The sequence below is a fragment of the Anastrepha obliqua genome, chromosome 5 (genome assembly GCF_027943255.1).
Source record: "Anastrepha obliqua isolate idAnaObli1 chromosome 5, idAnaObli1_1.0, whole genome shotgun sequence".
Lineage (NCBI taxonomy): Eukaryota > Metazoa > Arthropoda > Insecta > Diptera > Tephritidae > Anastrepha > Anastrepha obliqua.
The window spans coordinates 126,122,147-126,142,867 of NC_072896.1; the positions used below are offsets into that span (position 1 = coordinate 126,122,147).

Genomic DNA, 20,721 nt, shown 5'->3' on the forward strand with positions numbered 1-20,721 from the left:
TCCGTTTGTTTATGTGGGTTGCTTAGCTGCTATTTATTTACGATTTATGCATTAAAATGGACATCATTTCACTTTGCTTGTCAGAATTGCTGGTTAGATGCCATTCAAAGTAATTTTCGCAAATATCTGGAAATAGAATAGAAGTTGAAAAGAAGTCATAAAAATGTCATAAAAAAATTACTCGAAAGAAAGTAAAAAGAAAGAAACGAATGAAGCCAACGCTGCGGGCGTACTTCGATGCCAAATTATATGTGAACAAATTTGAATGAGGCAGGTAACAAATTGCTGCCACCTGTTGCTGTCAATAATTGAGGCTGTTTGTTACACGAAACCGGTATTTATTAAATTATCCAGCAGAGAGGTGAAGGGTTTTTCAAACGATGTACTTGTGTTTATAGAAATAGCATATAGCCAGTGGAAGAAGAGAGGAGGAGCAGAGGAAATATTGTTTTTTTTTTGAACCAGTTGGCCTAAAAGAGGAAATTATCAATTCGATACAAATAATTTGAGTTATTTCTCGCTGCACTCAGAATTATTAAAATATTTAATCTTTCAAGCCAAGCGGGGATTTTCTATTTTCTCGTCAAGTTTTCTGCTAATTATTCTGCTAATTTTCTGCTAATTTATGCAAAATGCTTTTTAGTAAATCACGATTTGATTTTGCTTCCTGGAGCGCAATAAATATCTACAAACGCAAATATTCTTTAATTCCTTAAAATATTTTTAGCAAATCGATTGTATTATTAGTATTATTATTATTCCCACGCCACTCTCCCCCCCGCATACCGCGCGAGGCGGGGTCCATTTTCACCGAGCACGACGGCAGTTTCGTGCTGCAAGTCGTGTGGGCACTTTTTTTTGTGTGTTATGTTTTGTATTATTTTATTAATATTTATGTCAGTGTTTATTTATTTATGTCAATGTTTTCTAATAATGTTGCATGTTTTTAAAATGACTGCTTTTTGTATCTTATGATGTATAATTGGGTTCATGTTGAGTTCTTTTAAGTTTTTAATAAATGTTTTGTGGAGTATTCCAGTTGCTGAAATCACAAATGGAATTGTTTTTACAGTTTTTTGTTTCCATATTCGTTTTATTTCTTGCGTTAGTTCACTATATTTTTCAATTTTTTCTACATATTTTCTGTGTATGTTGGTATCATTTGGGGTGCTGATTTCTATGAAGTATGTTATTTTGTTTATTTTATTTATTAAAGTAATATCCGGTCTATTGCTTATTACAGTTTTATCGGTGTGTATTGTGGTGTCCCAGTATAGGGTATGTTCTTCATTGTCTAAGATGTTTGAAGGGATATATTTGTAATATGGATCTTTGTTTTCTTGTAAATGTTGTTTATTGGCTATTTCTTGATGTATTATTTTTGCAACTATGTTGTGTCTAAGTGTATATTCTGTGCCTGCTAAAATTTGACATCCTGCGGTTATGTGGTCTATTGTTTCTGGGTGTATTTGGCATCTTCGACATTTGTCGTTAGTTATACTTGGGTCTTTGATTATGTATTTTTGATAGTTTTTGGTGAGAATTACTTGGTCTTGAACGGCAATTATAAACCCTTCCGTTTCAGGATGAAGCTCTCCTCTCTGAAGCCAAGTGTAGCTATTCATTTTGTCAATATTTGGGTCTTCCATAAGATGTAAGTGTTTTCCGTGTAACTGTTTCTGTGCCCAAATAGTTTTCTTTTCGTCAACAGTTGTTTGGGTGATTGTTATTTCAGTGTTTTGTAGGTTTAGTGGGGTGTAGTGCTTATCTGCAAGGACTATTGCTTTGTGTAGATCAGATGTGTGGGTGTGGAAAAATTGTCTTAATGTTGAGATTTGGCTATTGTGAAGGTTTTGGATATCAATAAATCCTCTTCCTCCTTGTAGTCTTGGTATTGTAAGTCTTTGTGTGCATGAGTTGGGGTGAAGTTTTCTATGTTTGGTAAGTTGTCTTCTCGTTGTTCTTTCCAGGTTGTCAATATCAGTTTTGGTCCAGTTTATTATTCCAAAGGAGTAAGTGAGTATTGGTATGGCATAGGTGTTGATTGCTTTACAGAGGTTTTTGGAATTTAGTTGTGTTTTAAGTATCTGGTTAAGGCGTTTTTTATATTGCAGAGAAAGGTGGTTTTTAATAGAGGTGTGGTCTATTTTTGTACTTTGTTGGAATCCAAGATACTTGTACGTTTCATGTTCTTCCATGTTTTCAAGGTTTTGATCGTTTAACATTTCAGTCAGTGTGTCAGTCCATTTTCCTTTCTCTATGTGTTGTGCTTTACATTTACTGATGCCAAAACTCATTTTTATATCGTTTGTTATTTGTTCTGTTATTTTTAAAAGTGATTTTAGGTGTGTTTGTGTGGAGGCGTATAGTTTGATGTCGTCCATGTATAGAAGATGGTTTATCGTGTGTTTTGTAGTCTTTTCGTGTATTATATTGTATCCATATCTTGTGTTGTTGAGGGTGTTGGAAAGAGGGTTCAGACAGAGACAAAACCAAAGAGCACTTAGAGAGTCACCTTGGAAGATTCCTTTTTTTATGTCTATTTGTTCTGTTGTTATTGTTTCTGAAGATGTTATTAGATTTATTTGTGTTTTCCATTTATTCATTGTGTTTTGTAGAAAGTTTATTAGTTTTGGGTGTATTTTGTATATTTGAAGCACTTTGATTAACCAGCTATGTGGCACGGAGTCGAAAGCTTTCTGGTAGTCTATGTAGCATGAATGTAGGTTCCGTTGTTTTGATGTGGCTTGTTTCATAATTGTTGTGTCAAATTATAAGTTGCTTATTATTATTATTATTATTATTATTATTATTATTATTATTATTATTGTTTTTAAATAAATGTCAATTTTTAATTTTAATTTCAAGCATAAACAGCTAAAGGACTTCGGTAGAAAATTCGATTGTAGTTATTACCATTTTTATAGAACTACCAAAAAGTTCTTATCACTAATTTTATGGCTGATGAATATATGTTAAAGTTCTAGTCCATCAGCGACTTTGTTTGAGGTGACTCGCCAAAAAAGTCTGTTTGGAGTAGAAAATCCCAAAAAATTGCATTACTGCAATATTTCTTTTATTTAATTATTTTTATTTATTTATTATTTTTAAAAATCCAATAATTTGTTAATATCGTTCGCGCCTTTAGTGTCTTTTAAGTAAATTTAAGAATCATTAGCTCTTTTATGGCTATTAGTGATTGTTGTATCATCATAAATTACTCCCCCCATAAACTTTTCAATAATGTTGCCGTAGCTTCAGTCCTTGGGCGAATGTAAATCGGGGTAATTCCAGTAACTTAAATACAATCGACTGAAGAGGCTATGATTAATTATCTCGTAAAAGGTGGCATAGTAATTAATAACAACATAATTACTCTATAAATTATTGATTCAGATTTTCTGTACATAAATTGCGACGAGATTAGAAAAAGCGAGCGACCAGACACCTGCTTTCGAGGCACTGCAGCAAAATAAACAAACGAAATACAATGACAAAATCAACGCCAAGACCATCAACTGTAGAGCATTAAGAAATAATAACTGTGCAGCGATTGCTAAGAGAAATACCGTTAGCGAAGAGCAAATACAATAGATTAAGCAAAAACAATAAAACGGAAATTAGAGTCTAAATATTACTTTTTCTTGGTTGAACGAAGTAGGGGCAATAAGAGCAAACATCTTCATTGTGTTGTGGGCCAAAGTTGTTGCAATAACTGAACAACAAAGCAATGAAATGCTGGAAAATAGAGGTAAAACAAACGACCACTGCTACATCAGTAGCACTGAACTTGCATGGAGTCGACAGCGTCAGGCACGAACCAAAGCATGCAACAATGTCACACCAACACACTGTGGGCCAGAAGTCTCAAGTGAGTGCGCAAAAGTGTGTACCTAATTCTAGGAGAAAGTCTCGAAATTAATTTAAATCACATATTTAATAAAAAATTTGAAGTCACTGATTAAGAATTGAAGTAAAAATTTAGAAAGTAAAAATGACGTATTGAAAATGGCTGACATAAATTAAGAACAATCTGTATTTCTGCTTTAAATTGAGAATATAGAGGCCTAAAACATAGCACATTAGCAATTTTTTTAAATTTAAAATGGTGGCTTTAAAATGTAGAACAAATATTTTTGAAAAAATGATTTTTCTCACAAATTGCAAAAAAAATTGTAATAATTTAAATAAAATATAAAATATTAAAATAAAGTATTATTTACCCAGGATATATGGGAAGAAAGACTCCAATATAATTTAGTATCTCTTCATATTACAATGGATCCGCAGTGAGTTGGTTTTAAGACCGATTGCCACTTCTACTTAGTACTGCTTTGCATTTTTTTAAATTTTTTGTAGGTAGGTGAAATGGCTTAAGGGGGGAAGCTGGTCTAGAGCGCAAAAAATGGGCATATTTTATGAATTTATTTTGACTCAACAAAGGAATCAATCGAAAATCTGTGAAATAGGTTTAATAATATAGCTTTCATGGTACAAATACAAAATTTTTCGTCTGAATTAATTTCAAAATGGCCGCTGTCCAGCAGTTCTCCTAAGGCGCCTTTTTTTCTAGTGGGTCCATTGCCGAAGACGTAAACTCCTTAATTTTTGTCCTGGATCAAAAAATAAAATTTTTTTAGTTTCTATATAACAACAGAAAGAGACGTACGTAGGATTTTTTCGATATTTGGTTTTTTCGCGAAATGGTGCACGTTTGAACAAAAAGTTACAATTTTCACTATAAAGAACGACATAAAATTGTTGATTAAAAAAAAACTATGTAATATAAATAAAAAATCCTACGTACGTTTCCGGAGAAAGGTATTTCGAATGTATTGTCAAAATTTCGTAAGAATCGGTAAAGATTTGTTCGAGTTATGTCTTCGGCCAGTTTAAAAAAAGTGATTTCGAGAAAAACGCGTTTAAAGTTGTAAGTATTGTAAAATCATACCTGCGAGGCACTGCCGTCGAATGAAAAATTTGGGCATTTAGACATTTTTGCTGGCATCCCACATTTGGTATATTATTTCCAAGACCCTAAAGCACCTTTTAAGACAAAAAAAATTTTTTCGATTTTTTCAAAATTCTAGACCAGCTTCCCCCCTTAAGTACCAGTCTGGCAGCACTTTTTTTGCAATTTATGATTATGTAATATAACTTTTTTTTAGTTTTAGTATTTTTTTGGAATTTTTCATGACTTTTATTAGTTTTTACATTTTGTTTAATAGTATTCATTAGAATTCAAAGAATTGCGTTTTGGACAGTTTAATAAGAAATTTAATCGAAAATTTGAAAATTTATAAATCAATTTGTATAAATATATCTGCTTACATTAAGGTGGAACGACATTATATAAATTTTTTTTTTACTCTTTAAGTTAAAAAAATGTAAAGCCAAATTAAAATAAATAAAATTTTACGTATCCATTAAAAAGCTTCATATTTCTAACAAGTCGAATCATATCGGTGCATCAGCCTATTTCCTATTGCCTCTAAAGCAATGGAATCGCATTTCCTTAAAAGAATGATTACCAAAATTGAATACCGAAATATAGTCCCAAATCACCAATTCGGTTTCAGGAAAAAACATAGTACCATCGAACAAGTCGATAGACTCATAAACAGCTTACACAAAGCATTTGAACAAAAAAAAATATTGCACAGCGACTTTTCTCGATATATCTCAAGCTTTGGCATGATAGTTTACCCTTTAAAATAAAAGACACTCTACCAATAAATTATTACACATTTATTAAGTCCTACCTCGAAAAACGATATTTCTTTGTCAAACAAGGCAAAGAACATGGACTCCATCCCATACTTGCAATACACATTCGATCTATCAGCTTCTGAGGAAACAATTGACTCACAATTGACTCCAACCCCCATTTGGCCTCCCAATAACTGAAGAAAGACATAATAAAAGAACCCATTGGTTGAATGAGTGGCGCATTAGACCAAACGCGCCAAAATCTTCCCAAGTCACTTTTAAGCTAAATCGAAAAACTTGCCCACCCTTTAAGCTCAATAAAAGAATTATCTCCCGAACTAACGTTACAAAATATCTTGGCAAAGTTACGTGGAAAACCCATGTTTTCACCAAACGGAAGTTTTCACCATCGAAATACATATTAGGATGTTATACATTTTCTACCCAAATTGGGTGTTGCTTTTCTCATTTTAGCCATTTACTCTACGTCCTCTGGCCCACAGTGCAATGGTTGAACTGCATCGCTGCATCTGGCGCAATAATCGGAAAATGCCATGTAATATTTGCACAAAGCAGCGAGCCGCGGCTGTCAATTGACAGAACTCGAAAAAGAAGCAGCAGAGGAATTCAACAAAAAACACCATTCGCAGTGGGGCATAGCTAATCGTACATTCATTTTTAATTTCAGGTGCTCTCAAAACTGCTCTAACCCAGCCAGCATTTCATGTGGCGTACACAGCAGCGCACCACAGCATAACTAGCAGAGAGTGTAAATATGTAGTCATGCAATGAGCGGCGCAAGGCGTTGCAACAGGAGTGGGATAAAACAGAAAAACAAAAATTAAGCACAAGACGTGGCACTTTGCATTACTAATGAGTGAAAATGCTCGTACAAACGGTACAATTGCAAGCACCCAGCAAATATTAAGTTTATTGCACCTGTCCAGTGATGGAATACCAATGCAAATAGCGCAAGCCAACAACAGCAAAAACATTTCCAAAAACAAATACAAATTAACTAATAACTAAAGAAACTAAGGGCAATGCGTTAGCTTCAGCGGAGAGCTATCTGGTGGGACTAGCAAGTGAGTGGCCGCTCGCGTGCTTGCCTGCAATCTCGTCGACTGCTTCGCGCATAATGTCAAAATGCTATTGGAATGTGTGTTTAGAATGAGTTGTTAATGAAAAGCGGAAGCTCGACATAAATGTGCAATCTATTCGCAACTCCTATTTGCGGCTCACATGACACACACCGCGCACACACACGAAGTGATTTAAGAGGTACCGAGAGACTTAAGCAACGAACTCGTGCGTGCGCTCAACAAGTCTGCCGGCAGAGGCAGCGGAGCATCTCATTCCCGCTAATTTACGCTAAGCAATGCGAAATTATGCTGAAATCCGCTAACCAAACAACTCGAAGAACAGCCTCGATTCTCAATTGGTTTCAACTATTCTCCACATTTTTTTGTTTACCTGCCGCTAAGCAATAAAGATTCATTCCTGGAATATCGCCAATGCGCGCATAAATATTTACAAGCAGCTAAAGCAATAAAGACGTTAAAAAAGTTATATATTTTAGTTGCTGTTGGTTTTAAGTTTCTCGCCGTTGTGATTGCCGTTTAACGAGTTTATTTGCGCTGCATTTAGCATAATGTTGATGAGAAAAGTTCGTAGCTAATTAAGCAACCGAACGAGTGAAGAGGTAATTGAAGCGAAAAAAGTACATTTAAAAATAAACATCTCATGATAAGTGTAGAGTTGTAGCTACAGTTACAGGATAGTAAAGCCGTTTCATGGTGTTCTTATTGTTGCAGGAAAAAAGGCATGTTATGCGGACCACTATAAATGTTTAGTTGGGGAACTGAACTTACTGGCTTAAGCACAAATTAAATTTGAAACTGCAGTTGTTGACAGTTATGTAATTTTGTGGTTATGGAGTAATGCGAGTTTTTTTTCGAAATCTTTGCTAATTTTAGTATTCTATTCAAAGTCAATAAGTCATGGAAGTACAGATGGCAATGCACTAGTGAATCATTGAGGAATTGTGGAAGCTAAAGCGACTATATGCCAGCAGGACACACCATGTGTATGAGCCGAATTCTTCTTTATCTAATCTTTTCAATGCAAAGCAGGCCTTCCTTTTCCTCTACTGACATCCCCACTGCAACAAAAATTTCAGATATGGCGCATTTGCATCCATTCGGACGACATGATCCAGCCACCAGATAATTCTTATTCGGTAAATTTTTTCTATGACGCAGTAAAGCTCATACAGCTTGTGCATGATGGGCGTGATGAGAGACTTTTAAGGTGACTTTCGTATTTGAAAGGAGTTTCTGCCTAACTTAGGAACATTTTCGCCGATCTCAAGGTTATATATTAACCCTGAGGGATATAGAGCCATGATAGACTCCTTAAGGACAAACGGACAATGAATTCGGATTCAACAACCCCAAAAACGTATAATATATATACATTTTTTCGAATTGTTAAGGTGAATATTCTAGGTTTCCCCAAGAAGAAGTTAATTTTTATGTTTTTGGGTAGTTAGAAGATTATTTCACCCCTTAAGAGAGGTCGGAAATTTGTGAACTTACTTTGATGTATTACCGTTCATTAAAACTGTAATAAAAAAAAAGAGGTTGTCTGCAAAGTCGGTTTACTGACGATAGTTTAACGTGATAACGTCATAAGAAAATACTGATTGAATGGTTGCATTTTTCAAAAGAAAATTTTAATTTTATTTGTTTGATACATATTTTGTATGGATATAGAGAATGAGTTAACATTAACATAACATATACTTTAACATAACATAACATAACATAACATAACATGACATAACACAACACAACACAACACAACACAACACAACACAACACAACACAACACAACATAACATGACATAACATAACATAACATAACATAACATAATATACTTTAACATAACATAACATAACATAACATAACATAACATAACATAACATAACATAACATAACATAACATAACATAACATAACATAACATAACATAACATAACATAACATAACATAATATAACATAACATAACATAACATAACATAACATAACATAACATAACATAACATAACATAACATAACATAACATAACATAACATAACATAACATAACATAACATAACATAACATAACATAACATAACATAACATAACATAACATAACATAACATAACATAACATAACATAACATAACATAACATAACATAACATAACATAACATAACATAACATAACATAACATAACATAACATAACATAACATAACATAACATAACATAACATAACATAACATAACATAACATAACATAACATAACATAACATAACATAACATAACATAACATAACATAACATAACATAACATAACATAACATAACATAACATAACATAACATAACATAACATAACATAACATAACATAACATAACATAACATAACATAACATAACATAACATAACATAACATAACATAACAAATTACCCCGTATTAAAGCACTTATCAACAGCTTTCATTTGATACCCATATTGTACATACACAACCAAAGGTTACCCGGGTCCACGTTTTGACCTATATCTCGAGACCCCAGTCACGGAGCGGCATGAAAAATACTCTGTACTAAAGCATTCACCAACAGCTTCCATTTGATACCCATATTGTACATACACATCCGAAGGTTACCCGGGTCAACGTTTTGACCTATATCTCGAGACCCTATCTACCAATAGGTATTCAAACTATACGGAAATCATCTTCAATACCTCCTTAACAATGTGTGTAAGTTTGGTTTAATTCGGTTCAAAGACACGGCGGGTCCACGTTTTGGCATATATTTCCAGACCCTAGTCATCAATAGGTATGAAAATTACCCCCTATTAAAGCACTTATCAACAGCTTTCATTTGATATCCATATTGTACAAACACATTCTAGGGTCCACGTTTTGGTCTCTATCTCGAGATCCTAGTCAGGGAGCGGATGGAAATACTCTGAACTAAAGCATTCACCAACAGCTTCCATTTGATACCCATATCGTACATACACATCCGAAGGTTACCCGGGTCAACGCTTTGACCTATATCTCGAGACCCTACCTACCAATAGGTATTCAAACTATACGGAAATCATATTCAATACCTACTTAACAATGTGTGTAAGTTTGGTTTAATTCGGTTCAAAGACACGGCGGGTCCACGTTTTGGCATATATTTCGAGACCCTAGTCATCAATAGGTATGAAAACTACCCCGTATTAAAGTACTTATCAACAGCTTTCATTTGATATCCATATTGTACAAACACATTCTAGGGTCCACGTTTTGGTCTCTATCTCGAGACCCTAGTCACGGAGCGGATGGAAATACTCTGAACTAAAGCATTCACCAACAGCTTCCATTTGATACCCATATTGTACATACACATCCGAAGGTTACCCGGGTCCACGTTTTGACCTATATCTCGAGACCCTATCTACCAATAGGTATTCAAACTATACGGAAATCATCTTCAATACCTACTTAGCAATGTGTGTAAGTTTGGTTTAAAGACACGGCGGGTCCACGTTTTAGCATATATTTCCAGACCCTAGTCATCAATAGGTATGAAAATTACCCCGTATTAAAGCACTTATCAACAGCTTTCATTTGATACCCATATTGTACATACACATCCGAAGGTTACCCGGGTCCACGTTTTGACCTATATCTCGAGCCCTATTTCCAAAATAAAATATAATCCATGTTACTCGTGATGTAGCTTTCGAATGGTGAAAGAATTTTTAAAATCGGTCCAGTAGTTTTTGAGCCTATTCATTACAACCAAACAAACAAAGTTTTCCTCTTTATAATATTAGTATAGATATGGTAAATATTACCATACATTTTTTCCTTCAGATATAATAAAAAAATAATAATAATAACATTAAAACAACAGGTATTATTAACAAACTTGGTTTTATTTTAAATTCTTCAAGTAAATCAAATTAATAATAATCAATAAGAAGGCATATGCCAATACAAATACATGAATTTATATATGTACATATGCGCATATACATACATATATACGCTCACTTAAGTAGGGGAGAGCAAGATGTCGAACGTTGCCGTTCGTTTGCTTTGTTTGCTTTGTCGTTCCTTCCGCGCTTTCGCTTGCAGTTCATTCAATGCAATGAGCAAGGTAACTACATATGAGCAAGGTAACACTAATGAGCAAGGTAACTACATATGAGCAAGGTAACACTAATATGAGCAAGGTAACTACATATGAGCAAGGTAACACTAATATGAGCAAGGTAACTACATATGAGCAAGGTAACACTAATGAGCAAGGTAACACTAAAGAGCAAGGTAACACTAATGAGCAAGGTAACTACATATGAGCAAGGTAACGACACATTTTTTCGTGCGTGCAGCCTGTTAAATCGAATTATAAGACGTTATCACGTCAAAAAATTCCAAAACTGAATACATATAACTTTTTTTATATAATAGTGATTTATTCAAGGGTGTTCTGGTTTATAAAATTTTTTTTAACTATTAACATCGATCGAAAATTGTATCCTGTAGCCATTTTTCATCAAAATTGGTCGAAAAGTCCCACTACTGCCCTACTGACTGCATCATCAGACCCATTCGTTTCGCTCCTTTATCCAGCTTAGAGCAGATAGAGCCAATGGCGTGCTTATTAAGGCCCATGATATCAATACCGACCGATCAATATCACTAGCAATTGTACGTTCTTATAGACAATGCTGCTGGACGATTCAGTTCTGTGGCTTGAAGATCTCTTACAGCATCAGGTTGAAGAAGTCACACGATAAGGAGCCACTCTGTGTGAATTAGTTCGGAGAGGTTGTTTCCAATTATGTGAGAGTTGCTAGTAGTGCTTAGCGTCAATTTATTTATATTTTAAAAATCTACAGTGAAAATTACCATAAAAAAAAAATATTAGATTTACGAAGCTAAATTATCTTTAAGAGGATGTCCAGTTCAGTTATTATTACAAATTGGCAATCCCTTTTCGTGCGGTAGAAAGCAGATTTAAAATCGGCAAAGATTTTGCCGGCTATTCTCTGTTCACTATTTTTTTCAAGACAAAACGCATTGCGAATATCTATCAGTCCAGTCGATGATTGTGAAAGATTAATGAGGCGCAATCAGTTTATTGCTAGTGAGCTTCAGCTTTTCGCATAAATCGCTCGCTAAAACCTTGTATGCGATGCCTTGGTATGCCTATCAAATATTTAAATTTTAATTTTTTGAAAATTATGGCCTCTTGACTTTGCAAAGAAGGAAAATACCATTCTACATAAAGTCTTCTGCAAAGCTCCCTTAATGTTTCGAAAAATCGATTTAGACCCATTATAGCTAATGGAATACGAATTTGGAGCAAAGTCGCACTGAAAATCATTAGCCATTGAGCCATTAGCCTTTGAAGTATTTCGATGTTAGAGTTAGGTGAAGTGCCCCAAAATTGGCATTCATATTGGTTTCAGGGTAGCTGAGTAAAGTGAGAACTTACTTTTGAGAGAAACATAGAAATTTCAATGTAATAATCAATATGGGCTTTTGGGTTTTATGCCTAGAGCCTTCCGTTTGGGGAAATTATGGGTTTGTCATGTAACTTTGCTGTCAAGATGGATGGTGAGATATTTTCTGGGGTTAGTTGGAAAAAAATTATGTTGGGATTGAACTCATGTGAACATGAAGTATGCAAGAATTAAAAAGCCTAAATAAAATGTTTTTAAGGAGGCCATTAACCCTAGAACACACACCCGGGTACAAATGTATCCACTTCAACTTTGAAGTGTTGTAACTTTTGAACCGCTATACCTCTATACCTTCGGATCTAGGAAGATTATTTAGTTTTGAGTTCAAATTCAAAATTTGAACCAGATCGGACCATTGGTTCAGGAGCTACAGCCTTCCAAACACATTATATACGTAAACACACACCCGGGATACGTTTGTACCCCAATAGAAAAATCCTCATAATAATAAAAAAAAACATTTTTTATATTATTTTTTTATTTGAAAAATTAAAAATATTCATTTCACACATTATATTATTGACTTTTATTATAAAAATTATAAAAATGCATCTTATATCTAAGGAAAATCATGGCAAATAGAGCAATTTGTTGATGTGACCGAATGTTCAAGACACATTGGCTTCTTACATTTGGCGCACAGCTTTCTGGTTTTTCTACGGCGTTTTTCCTCTTGTGCGTAACATAAATAGCAAGATCCGGACACAGGTTTTGGCGTGCGCGCTGCGGCAGATGTTGATGCTGCTGTTGACACCATTGATTCCATCGGTAGGTTGAAATATGCTTGAATAGCAATTTTAGTCGAAAAATTTCGCGTCACTTGACGACTTATGGCTCTGGCTTCAATAATGGGCATACACAATGCTTCAGCCAAGCTGCGCAGGATCTGCTTACGCTTGTTGTTTGTTCTCCAAGGCAACATAGGGTTATTCAAATCGTAGACAATGTAGGCTGCAAGAGCTGTACTGTCCAACATGTTGAAGAACATCGCTAGTGGCCATCGTTTTGTTTGTCTTTGTGTTGGATATTCCGCAAACATTTGGTCCATTCAACACCACCTTTGGTACGATTATAACATTCAATTATTTCAGGTTTCCCACTGTCAGCTATTTCAGCATCATTATGCAGGGTCGAAAGCAAAATTACTGCTTTATTTTTTTTGGGAACATAAGAGCACATTGTCACATTATTTTTGAAGCCAAATGTCGTTGAACCAATTGTCCTGTTTTTGTTCTGCTTCATTTCTTAAGAAATATATGATTTGTTTTTGCGCAAAGTTCCAACGATCGTGAGTTTCCAGGTGAGAAGCAGTTCTGCAACTGGCAAGGTCGTAAAAAAATTGTCCATTGTAATGTTTCGGCCACTTCCTTGGTATTTGGCAGACAAATCCTTCACCACTCGTTCGCCTTGGTTCGTTTCCCTACCAGTTTCTGCTTGGCCAGTATATATTTGTCCATGCAGGGGATATGCATTTGTGGCAAAACGCAAATCCACCAAACCTTGACACCATATTTAGCAGGTGTTGACGGTACGTACTGCGTAAACCGTGTGCGTCCACGGTAAGGAAATAATTGTTCATCAATCGTCAAGCATGAGCTAGGCTTGTAATGTGCAGCAAGATTATTGTTCATCATCGTCCACAACTCACTGATCGGTGCTGCTTTATCAGTTAGTAAGCGTGTTGCACGAGTGTTTTTATCGTCAAATCTTAGGAACCGCAATGTCGAACAGAAACGGTTAAATCCCATTGTGGCGCGATATAAAGGATAGTTTTTGACGCTCCATAAATCTCGAACATGTTCTCCATTGCTATGTTATTGACACAGGCGTCCATGACTTAGGAGTTGTGTTTGGATGCGCATTGTTGTAAGCATTATAAGTTTCTTTTGCTAACTTATTTGTGTGGCGCATAACTATATCAGCCATTTCAACGTTCATGAAACATTTGAATGTTTGCTCTATTGACAACATTTCAGTGCATCTAGCTGGTCCAGAACGTTCTCTTATAATATTTTGTCTGAGTACCTGACGACTTACATTTGGTTCTTTCATCCACTCAGTACCATCACGTGCAACAAATTTTTCGCCACTAGCAGGTAATTCATTATTTTCTTCTACTTCTTCTTCTTCATCATCCTCATAGTCCGCACAATCAGGTAATACTTCTGCGGCACTTTGCGAAACTTCAGCATCGTCATCAGCAATTTCAATGTCATTGAATTGAATTTCTTCTTCATCTTCTGAGTCAAAGTCATAGGGAGCGTCATCGTCACAAATTTCATCAAATAATGATTGTATATATGATTCTCGCTGTTCCTCAGTTAGCCTGCATAATAAAAAAAATTAGTATATATTTACATTGTTGCTTATTTTACATTTTTTACCTTCTATATGCTGCACTTGATAAATATTCGTTTCTTCTTGAAGTCATTTCGTATCCAGTTATTTATAGTTTCAGTTATATTTATTTTCACTTATATTTTCACTTCTTACACTTTTGAGTACCAAAACAATAATGAAAATATCAACAGGCAGCATTTATAACAACACCTCGTGTGAAAACAACCCTTGCAGCTGCATATAAAATACAAAAACCAGTTATACCAGTGTATTTGCTACCTACGTACCCATACCTTGCGCGACCTTTTTGCACATATCTTTTGAACCAGGTAGAATATTTCAATGAAATAAAAACCAAAATGTGTATTCGTTGTTATTCTACAAGTATATTATTATACATTATATTATTTTGTTTTGCATTTATCAGGACAACAACAAAAACAAAAATCCACTGTTGCATGTCCTGACTTTATTTGCCCATATCGCTGGAACCAGTACAAATATTCGAATGAAACAAAAGACAAAATACTTGTTATATATTAAAATATACATTTCAAAAAAAAAATCATAGAAATCGGTTGAATAAGCATTAAAAAACCGCAAAATAAGGTCCCGGGTACAAACGTATCCCGGGTGTGTGTTTACGTGGTATTTTCTGGGTGTGTGTTCTAGGGTTAAATATCTTAATTTGGCAAAATTTTTCTATTGCCTCCTGTGTCATTCAGTAGTTTTTTACTCATACAAGTGCTTACCTCTGGTGATGATTTGAGTGTTCGTGTGCTAAAAATTTTTGAGGGTGGTGGATAGGTAAATTTTTTATGCATTCATTTGCAACTTCTTATGCACAACCGTTAACATGAAAATAGCAGTACCCTTAAAAAATATTTTGAAGTCATTTATTTTTTCTCTATACTTCCTACACAAAAAAAAAGTTTCAATGCCAAGCATTAATCTGGGGAAAAATAATTCCATTACTTTCTAGATAGATGGCTCCAACAATTTTCAGTTTGTGCTCATTGCCAAGGTGACATTTTACACTAAAACAATTCGTTTGTTGGTTTTTTGTTTTGTTCCATTCAGTTGTGAGTTAGCGGGTGCTAACAATCGAAGTCAACAAAGAGAAAATTCGCCACATCTTACAGATTTTCTTTGATAAAGGCGAATACTGTTACAGCTAAATACGTGAAAATTTGGTGTCGTCGATTTTGTTTAGGCTATTTTGATGTTAAAGACGCACCTTGCAAAGTCAGGCGCATCTTCGAAAATGCCAATAAAGTCACAGAAATTGAAGTTGACCGGCTCGTTAGTAGTCGTAAGAGTACCAGGAGTTAAAGATCAACCATAAAACAATTTTAAACCATTTGCCCAAAAATTTTACGCCAAGGATTTGTACGAATTTCTCGCCTTTTAGTAAAATTTAAGGTTTTTAACTAAAATATAAAATCTATAATAAATAACATTATTCATTAATAAATAATGAAAACTTTGTGATCGCATCATTTTTTTTTTTAAAATCCTATATTTTTTTTTGGTATTTTTTCCTGCTATTTTCATTCCGCAACTGTTCATATGTACTTAAGTGTAGCCCAGAAAGACAATGCCATGTAGTACATGCAAGCTTATGTGTTTTCCAAACCCACATAACATACTTTTATTTTAATTATTTCACAAACAACCCGCAGGCAATACGTGTCCCTTATCTCATGCGGGCTCGAAGCTGTTCATGCATTTGCAGCAACAGCAACTTGATAAGCTTTGAACTGTTAAAATAGCACTCACTATATATTGCATTATGTTTTTAACTGCTGATACATATGCACGTGAAACATAAAAAACTAAATTTGTGGCTCTGTGCAATCCATTGCTTTAGAAAGCATTCACTTTTTCGCCCAAAAAATACTATACACTTAAAGTTCGTGTCGTAAGTCTTTCATTTCCCCAGAAGGACTGCATTGAAACTATCGGAAATGACACAAGCCACACACTCCAAAGCAGTGCACTTGTGTACATGTAAGCAAAACTATTTGCTTGATTTATTTTCTTTTTCTATGCGCACGCCCTCAACATCACTTTTCTGCTGGTTCTCTGGTTCTCTCGCTGCACAGACTGTACCTAGCCGCTTAGTCACATAGTAAGTCTTAATGCTTGAGCCTATTAAAAAAACACATAGACATTTGTTAGACTGGTCCAGAAGCCTGGAATGACCAAATATACTTATACAACAATAAATACAAAACGATTATTGTGCCTTTGTTGGTGAGTAATTCTTCATTTCTGTGGCCACGCGAAATTGCATTGTTGTGGTCCGAGTAGAGCAAGAAGAAAAACAAAAAAGTGTAAAAAAATGGAAACAGAAAATCAACAACAGCGAATGCGCGAGCAGTGAACGAGAAGTTGAAAATTGATTCAAATTTATCGACACACGTTGCAGTGAATGCACTGGGCAGTACGTGCACACGAGTAACAATCAGTGCCTTGTGTTTCACGGTTTATTTTATTTTTATTGCTGCAGGCTGAGGAGGCTGAGCTCTAGTAGACAATTGGAGAGACAGGCAAACCAATGGACGGACAAACGGTGAAATGCTAGCAACAAGTTGGCTGAGCTCACATGTTGCTCGAAAGGGGGCTCAATTCATAGATCCAGTGCTGCGTTGCATCCACTCGTACGAGTGCAGCTGCAAGTGGTTGTTGTGCGCTAACGTTTCTCCATTCATTCATACAGCACTTGCTGTCCGTCCACGTACACACCGCTACAAAACGTACCCCAATGTATGCGACGCCTCTTCAGACTCCGCTTAGTGACATCCAGATTGCACTGCCTGCTTGTAATGGCGGGTACTTAGGTTACTTAATACCAATTATTGCCAGCCGACACATAAGAACAGAGCGTCTGCCATAAGAACAGAGCGTCTGCCGTCATTTATTTGTGGTAGTGCGAGTATTCAGCAGCAAAAACTTGATTGCTTTGGCGAGTGCTTTAGCCTCGATGGCGATTGCGGGTTGTTGCACGTACAGTTCGAGCGCGCTCGTGTGCATCAGCAACAACGAAAGCAATAAGAAATGCACAATACAATCCATCGCCAATCGTTTGTTTTTGTTGTTTTACATACGATTTGCGCAGTGCGGTTTTTCATGTGAAATTCGAAGCATCCAAACGCCCGTTTTATACAGATTATGTGATAAATATTGAGAAACGTGAGCATTTACGCTATTTACGCTAATTTAATATTGGCGGATTTGTTGAATGGCAATGGGAAAAGAATCAATGCAAAAGGAAGTGAAAAATCGATACAGGAGTAAAATGCAATATTTTTAAAGTTTAGTGGTATTATTTATTGGAGAACTCTTAGAGTTGTTGTTTTTTAGATAATTATGTAGTTTGGGTACGGTAAGTTTATATTTATCTTACTTGATATTAAGTGTATTGAGTTTAGTTCATAACTGAATCTGCGCTTTAATAAATGTTTATTAATTTTTTTACCTAAAAAGAAAGTCGTGAAATTATTTGTGAAATTTATTCTCGTTCATTGGTAATTCCATGAATGAGAAGTCAAGATCATTTACTGAAGTACTATCACAATTTCATATTTGAAAGTAACAGCATAGTTCGTTCGGTTTTCAAGTAGCAAAATTTCAAAAACGAGTCAGGCATATAATTTTCTTCTCTCTCTTTTTGTCGTTACTTAGGTTTGGCACCTTTAGGTAGGTAGGTGAAATAGTTAAAGTACAAGTATTTCACTCTCCAAGTAGCACTACAGCGCCGTTCTGATACAATTATGGGAACTTCAACAGGCAAATATCTACAGCCAGCCAAAGCTGTTGATATAATGGAGAAAATTGATGGAATTTAGTTTGACACACTGCCCTAGAATGTCTAAGAAAGAAGCACCCATTGACCTTAATCGTTTAGCTGCCAAATCCGGAAATTTACAGTGGGGATTAAATCGTAACCCCATTTTTTTTGCTTGTGTGCCGACCATCCAATGTTGACGGCCACACAGCTACGAGTTTGGAAATAGAATGGCGTGGTGTCCCCTCCACTTTCTGTGTCCCGCATCTATTGTACTGTGGCCGAGGGTTTTCGAAATAGCACATAAAATAATAGAACGCCATCTCTTCTGCACTTTCATATGAAATAAGTTGTCCAATTCCCCTTTAACAACAGTCAGGGGGTCGCGGATGACCGGGTAGGAGGTCTCTGAGACCAATTCAGTTGACCCTTTCCTGCAAGCTCATCAGCAATTTCATTTGCCCTGCTGAAACCCAGATCAGAGAAAGAAGTGTTACCCGCACACCCAAGAGATGAGATCTCCTTTTTACAGGAGTTGACCAGTTTGGATCTCCAACACGGCATCGTCAGTGCCTTGATCGTGGCTTGAATATCGGAAATAATATATAATTTTAATATCTCCCTCGCTCTTGTGTTCCCTAAGCATTTTGTATGCCTCAGGATCGCCAAGACTTTTTCCTGACAAATACAGGTAAATACGATGTAAATATTGTACATCCAAAGTACAACCAATGGGGTTTGGAGTCAACTATGACTCAAAGATACATAACTTTCGATGAAAGCGGTCAGCCATGACAGACGGAAACGGTCCATTAGGTACCATAAGACCATGCCAACGGCGTATGCAGCTGCCTTAACCCCAACCTCGCCAAAGTAGAGGCGAAAGGACACCACCTCTGGCAATTGAAAAAACATCTGAAGCTCCTCATTCCTGCCGCATGGCACTAAACTAAGAATATTTAATTCAATGTCATATCCGTTTTACTATACAGATGCGTAACATGGAATGCTGCACTTCGAGTAATACAACACATGCAATCTTTTACAAATCGTTGCCTCAGGCATATACTAAGGTGACCAGAAACTACTTATATATCCAACGACAGGCTGCGTTTGTGACTAAGCATTCGCTCTTCAAAATCAAAAATATTCTGAAAAGAAAATGGAATTGGATCGGTCATACGCCTAGAAAATCTGCTCAAGGTATTACGAGGCAAGCCATTGAATAGAACCCACAAGGATAACGCAGAAGGAGAAGACAGCTAGAAAAGGAAATAATATTAAGAGAATAGAACTGGAACGAAATAAAAGGAATGCCGTTGAAAAGAGATAGATTTAAGAGTCTTGTTGTTCACTGTGGAGCGAAAGGAATAAATACATATTTATTTAAACTGTACCACATGTCGCTCAGATGATAGCTGGCGCTTTTGCACGACAATGAGTTAGTTCAACGATGGAAACTTTTACCGGACTTCTTTTTTAACTGAAAATTGCATGTTAACTCTTTACCATTATATCATTTTACAATTTTATTCTTTATGAAAAAATGTATTTGCAGATAAGGATAACGAGTTTTATAAATGTAGAACCCATTCAGGACATTCAGGAGGAATCCAAAAACACTCACTTGATATGTTCCTAGGTCATGCAGATTGGTGTTTTAAGTCGGAAGAACACTATTTTGAATAAAATTGTAAGAAATTTCTTATTTTTAATATATTTTATTTTATTTTTTTCTAGCTTTGTTGCACAATTTGTATGAGGCGTGCAATTACGGAAACTAAATTGAATTAGGCTTTGAAATTAATGAAGGAGTAACTATTCAAATAAAAATTTGCTTCAAAGCAAGCGAAAAACGTCAATGTAATCAATGTGAATGCTAATTTCTATTCAACTGTAATCACTCATGTTTTCTTTGCAGAAACGAGTTTCCCGCTAGAGACTCACGTTTCGCTCCACATAACCAAAATGGATAAGCAAGAGTTGATGCACACCGCCGCATATTCTTGCATGTCTGTGACAAATCGCATTGACGTCCAACTGATCAACCGCCTCTGATGCCTAGTAAGTGAATTGTGGCACGCAAATGCGACAGCAAACCAACATATGGCACAAAAATAGGCCAGCAACAATTTTAACCCAATATCCTACAAATGAAATGGAGATAAATAGCAGTTCTGATTATGTTTTGGAGAAACTAGACAATTAAGAGTAATAAAAAAAGACCCAGTTATCGCGCTTGTTGCATGAAACATAATGATTCTTGGCAACTGGCCAACGCGCCATAACTACCATCATCATCAGC

At 35.6% G+C, this 20,721-nt stretch overlaps 1 protein-coding gene across 1 annotated transcript in view; it reads left to right on the plus strand.

Moving 5' to 3' along the window:
* The window catches only part of LOC129249028 (protein rhomboid), a 46,255-nt gene extending 25,782 nt beyond the window's left edge, over positions 1-20,473 (plus strand). Inside the window, exons 5-6 of the mRNA XM_054888641.1 lie at positions 20,157-20,279; positions 20,338-20,473. Coding sequence (XP_054744616.1) covers positions 20,157-20,178 — 22 coding nt within the window. The 3' untranslated portion in view covers positions 20,179-20,279; positions 20,338-20,473. The remainder of the gene's footprint in view (positions 1-20,156; positions 20,280-20,337) is intronic.
* Positions 20,474-20,721: the final 248 nt, after the last annotated feature.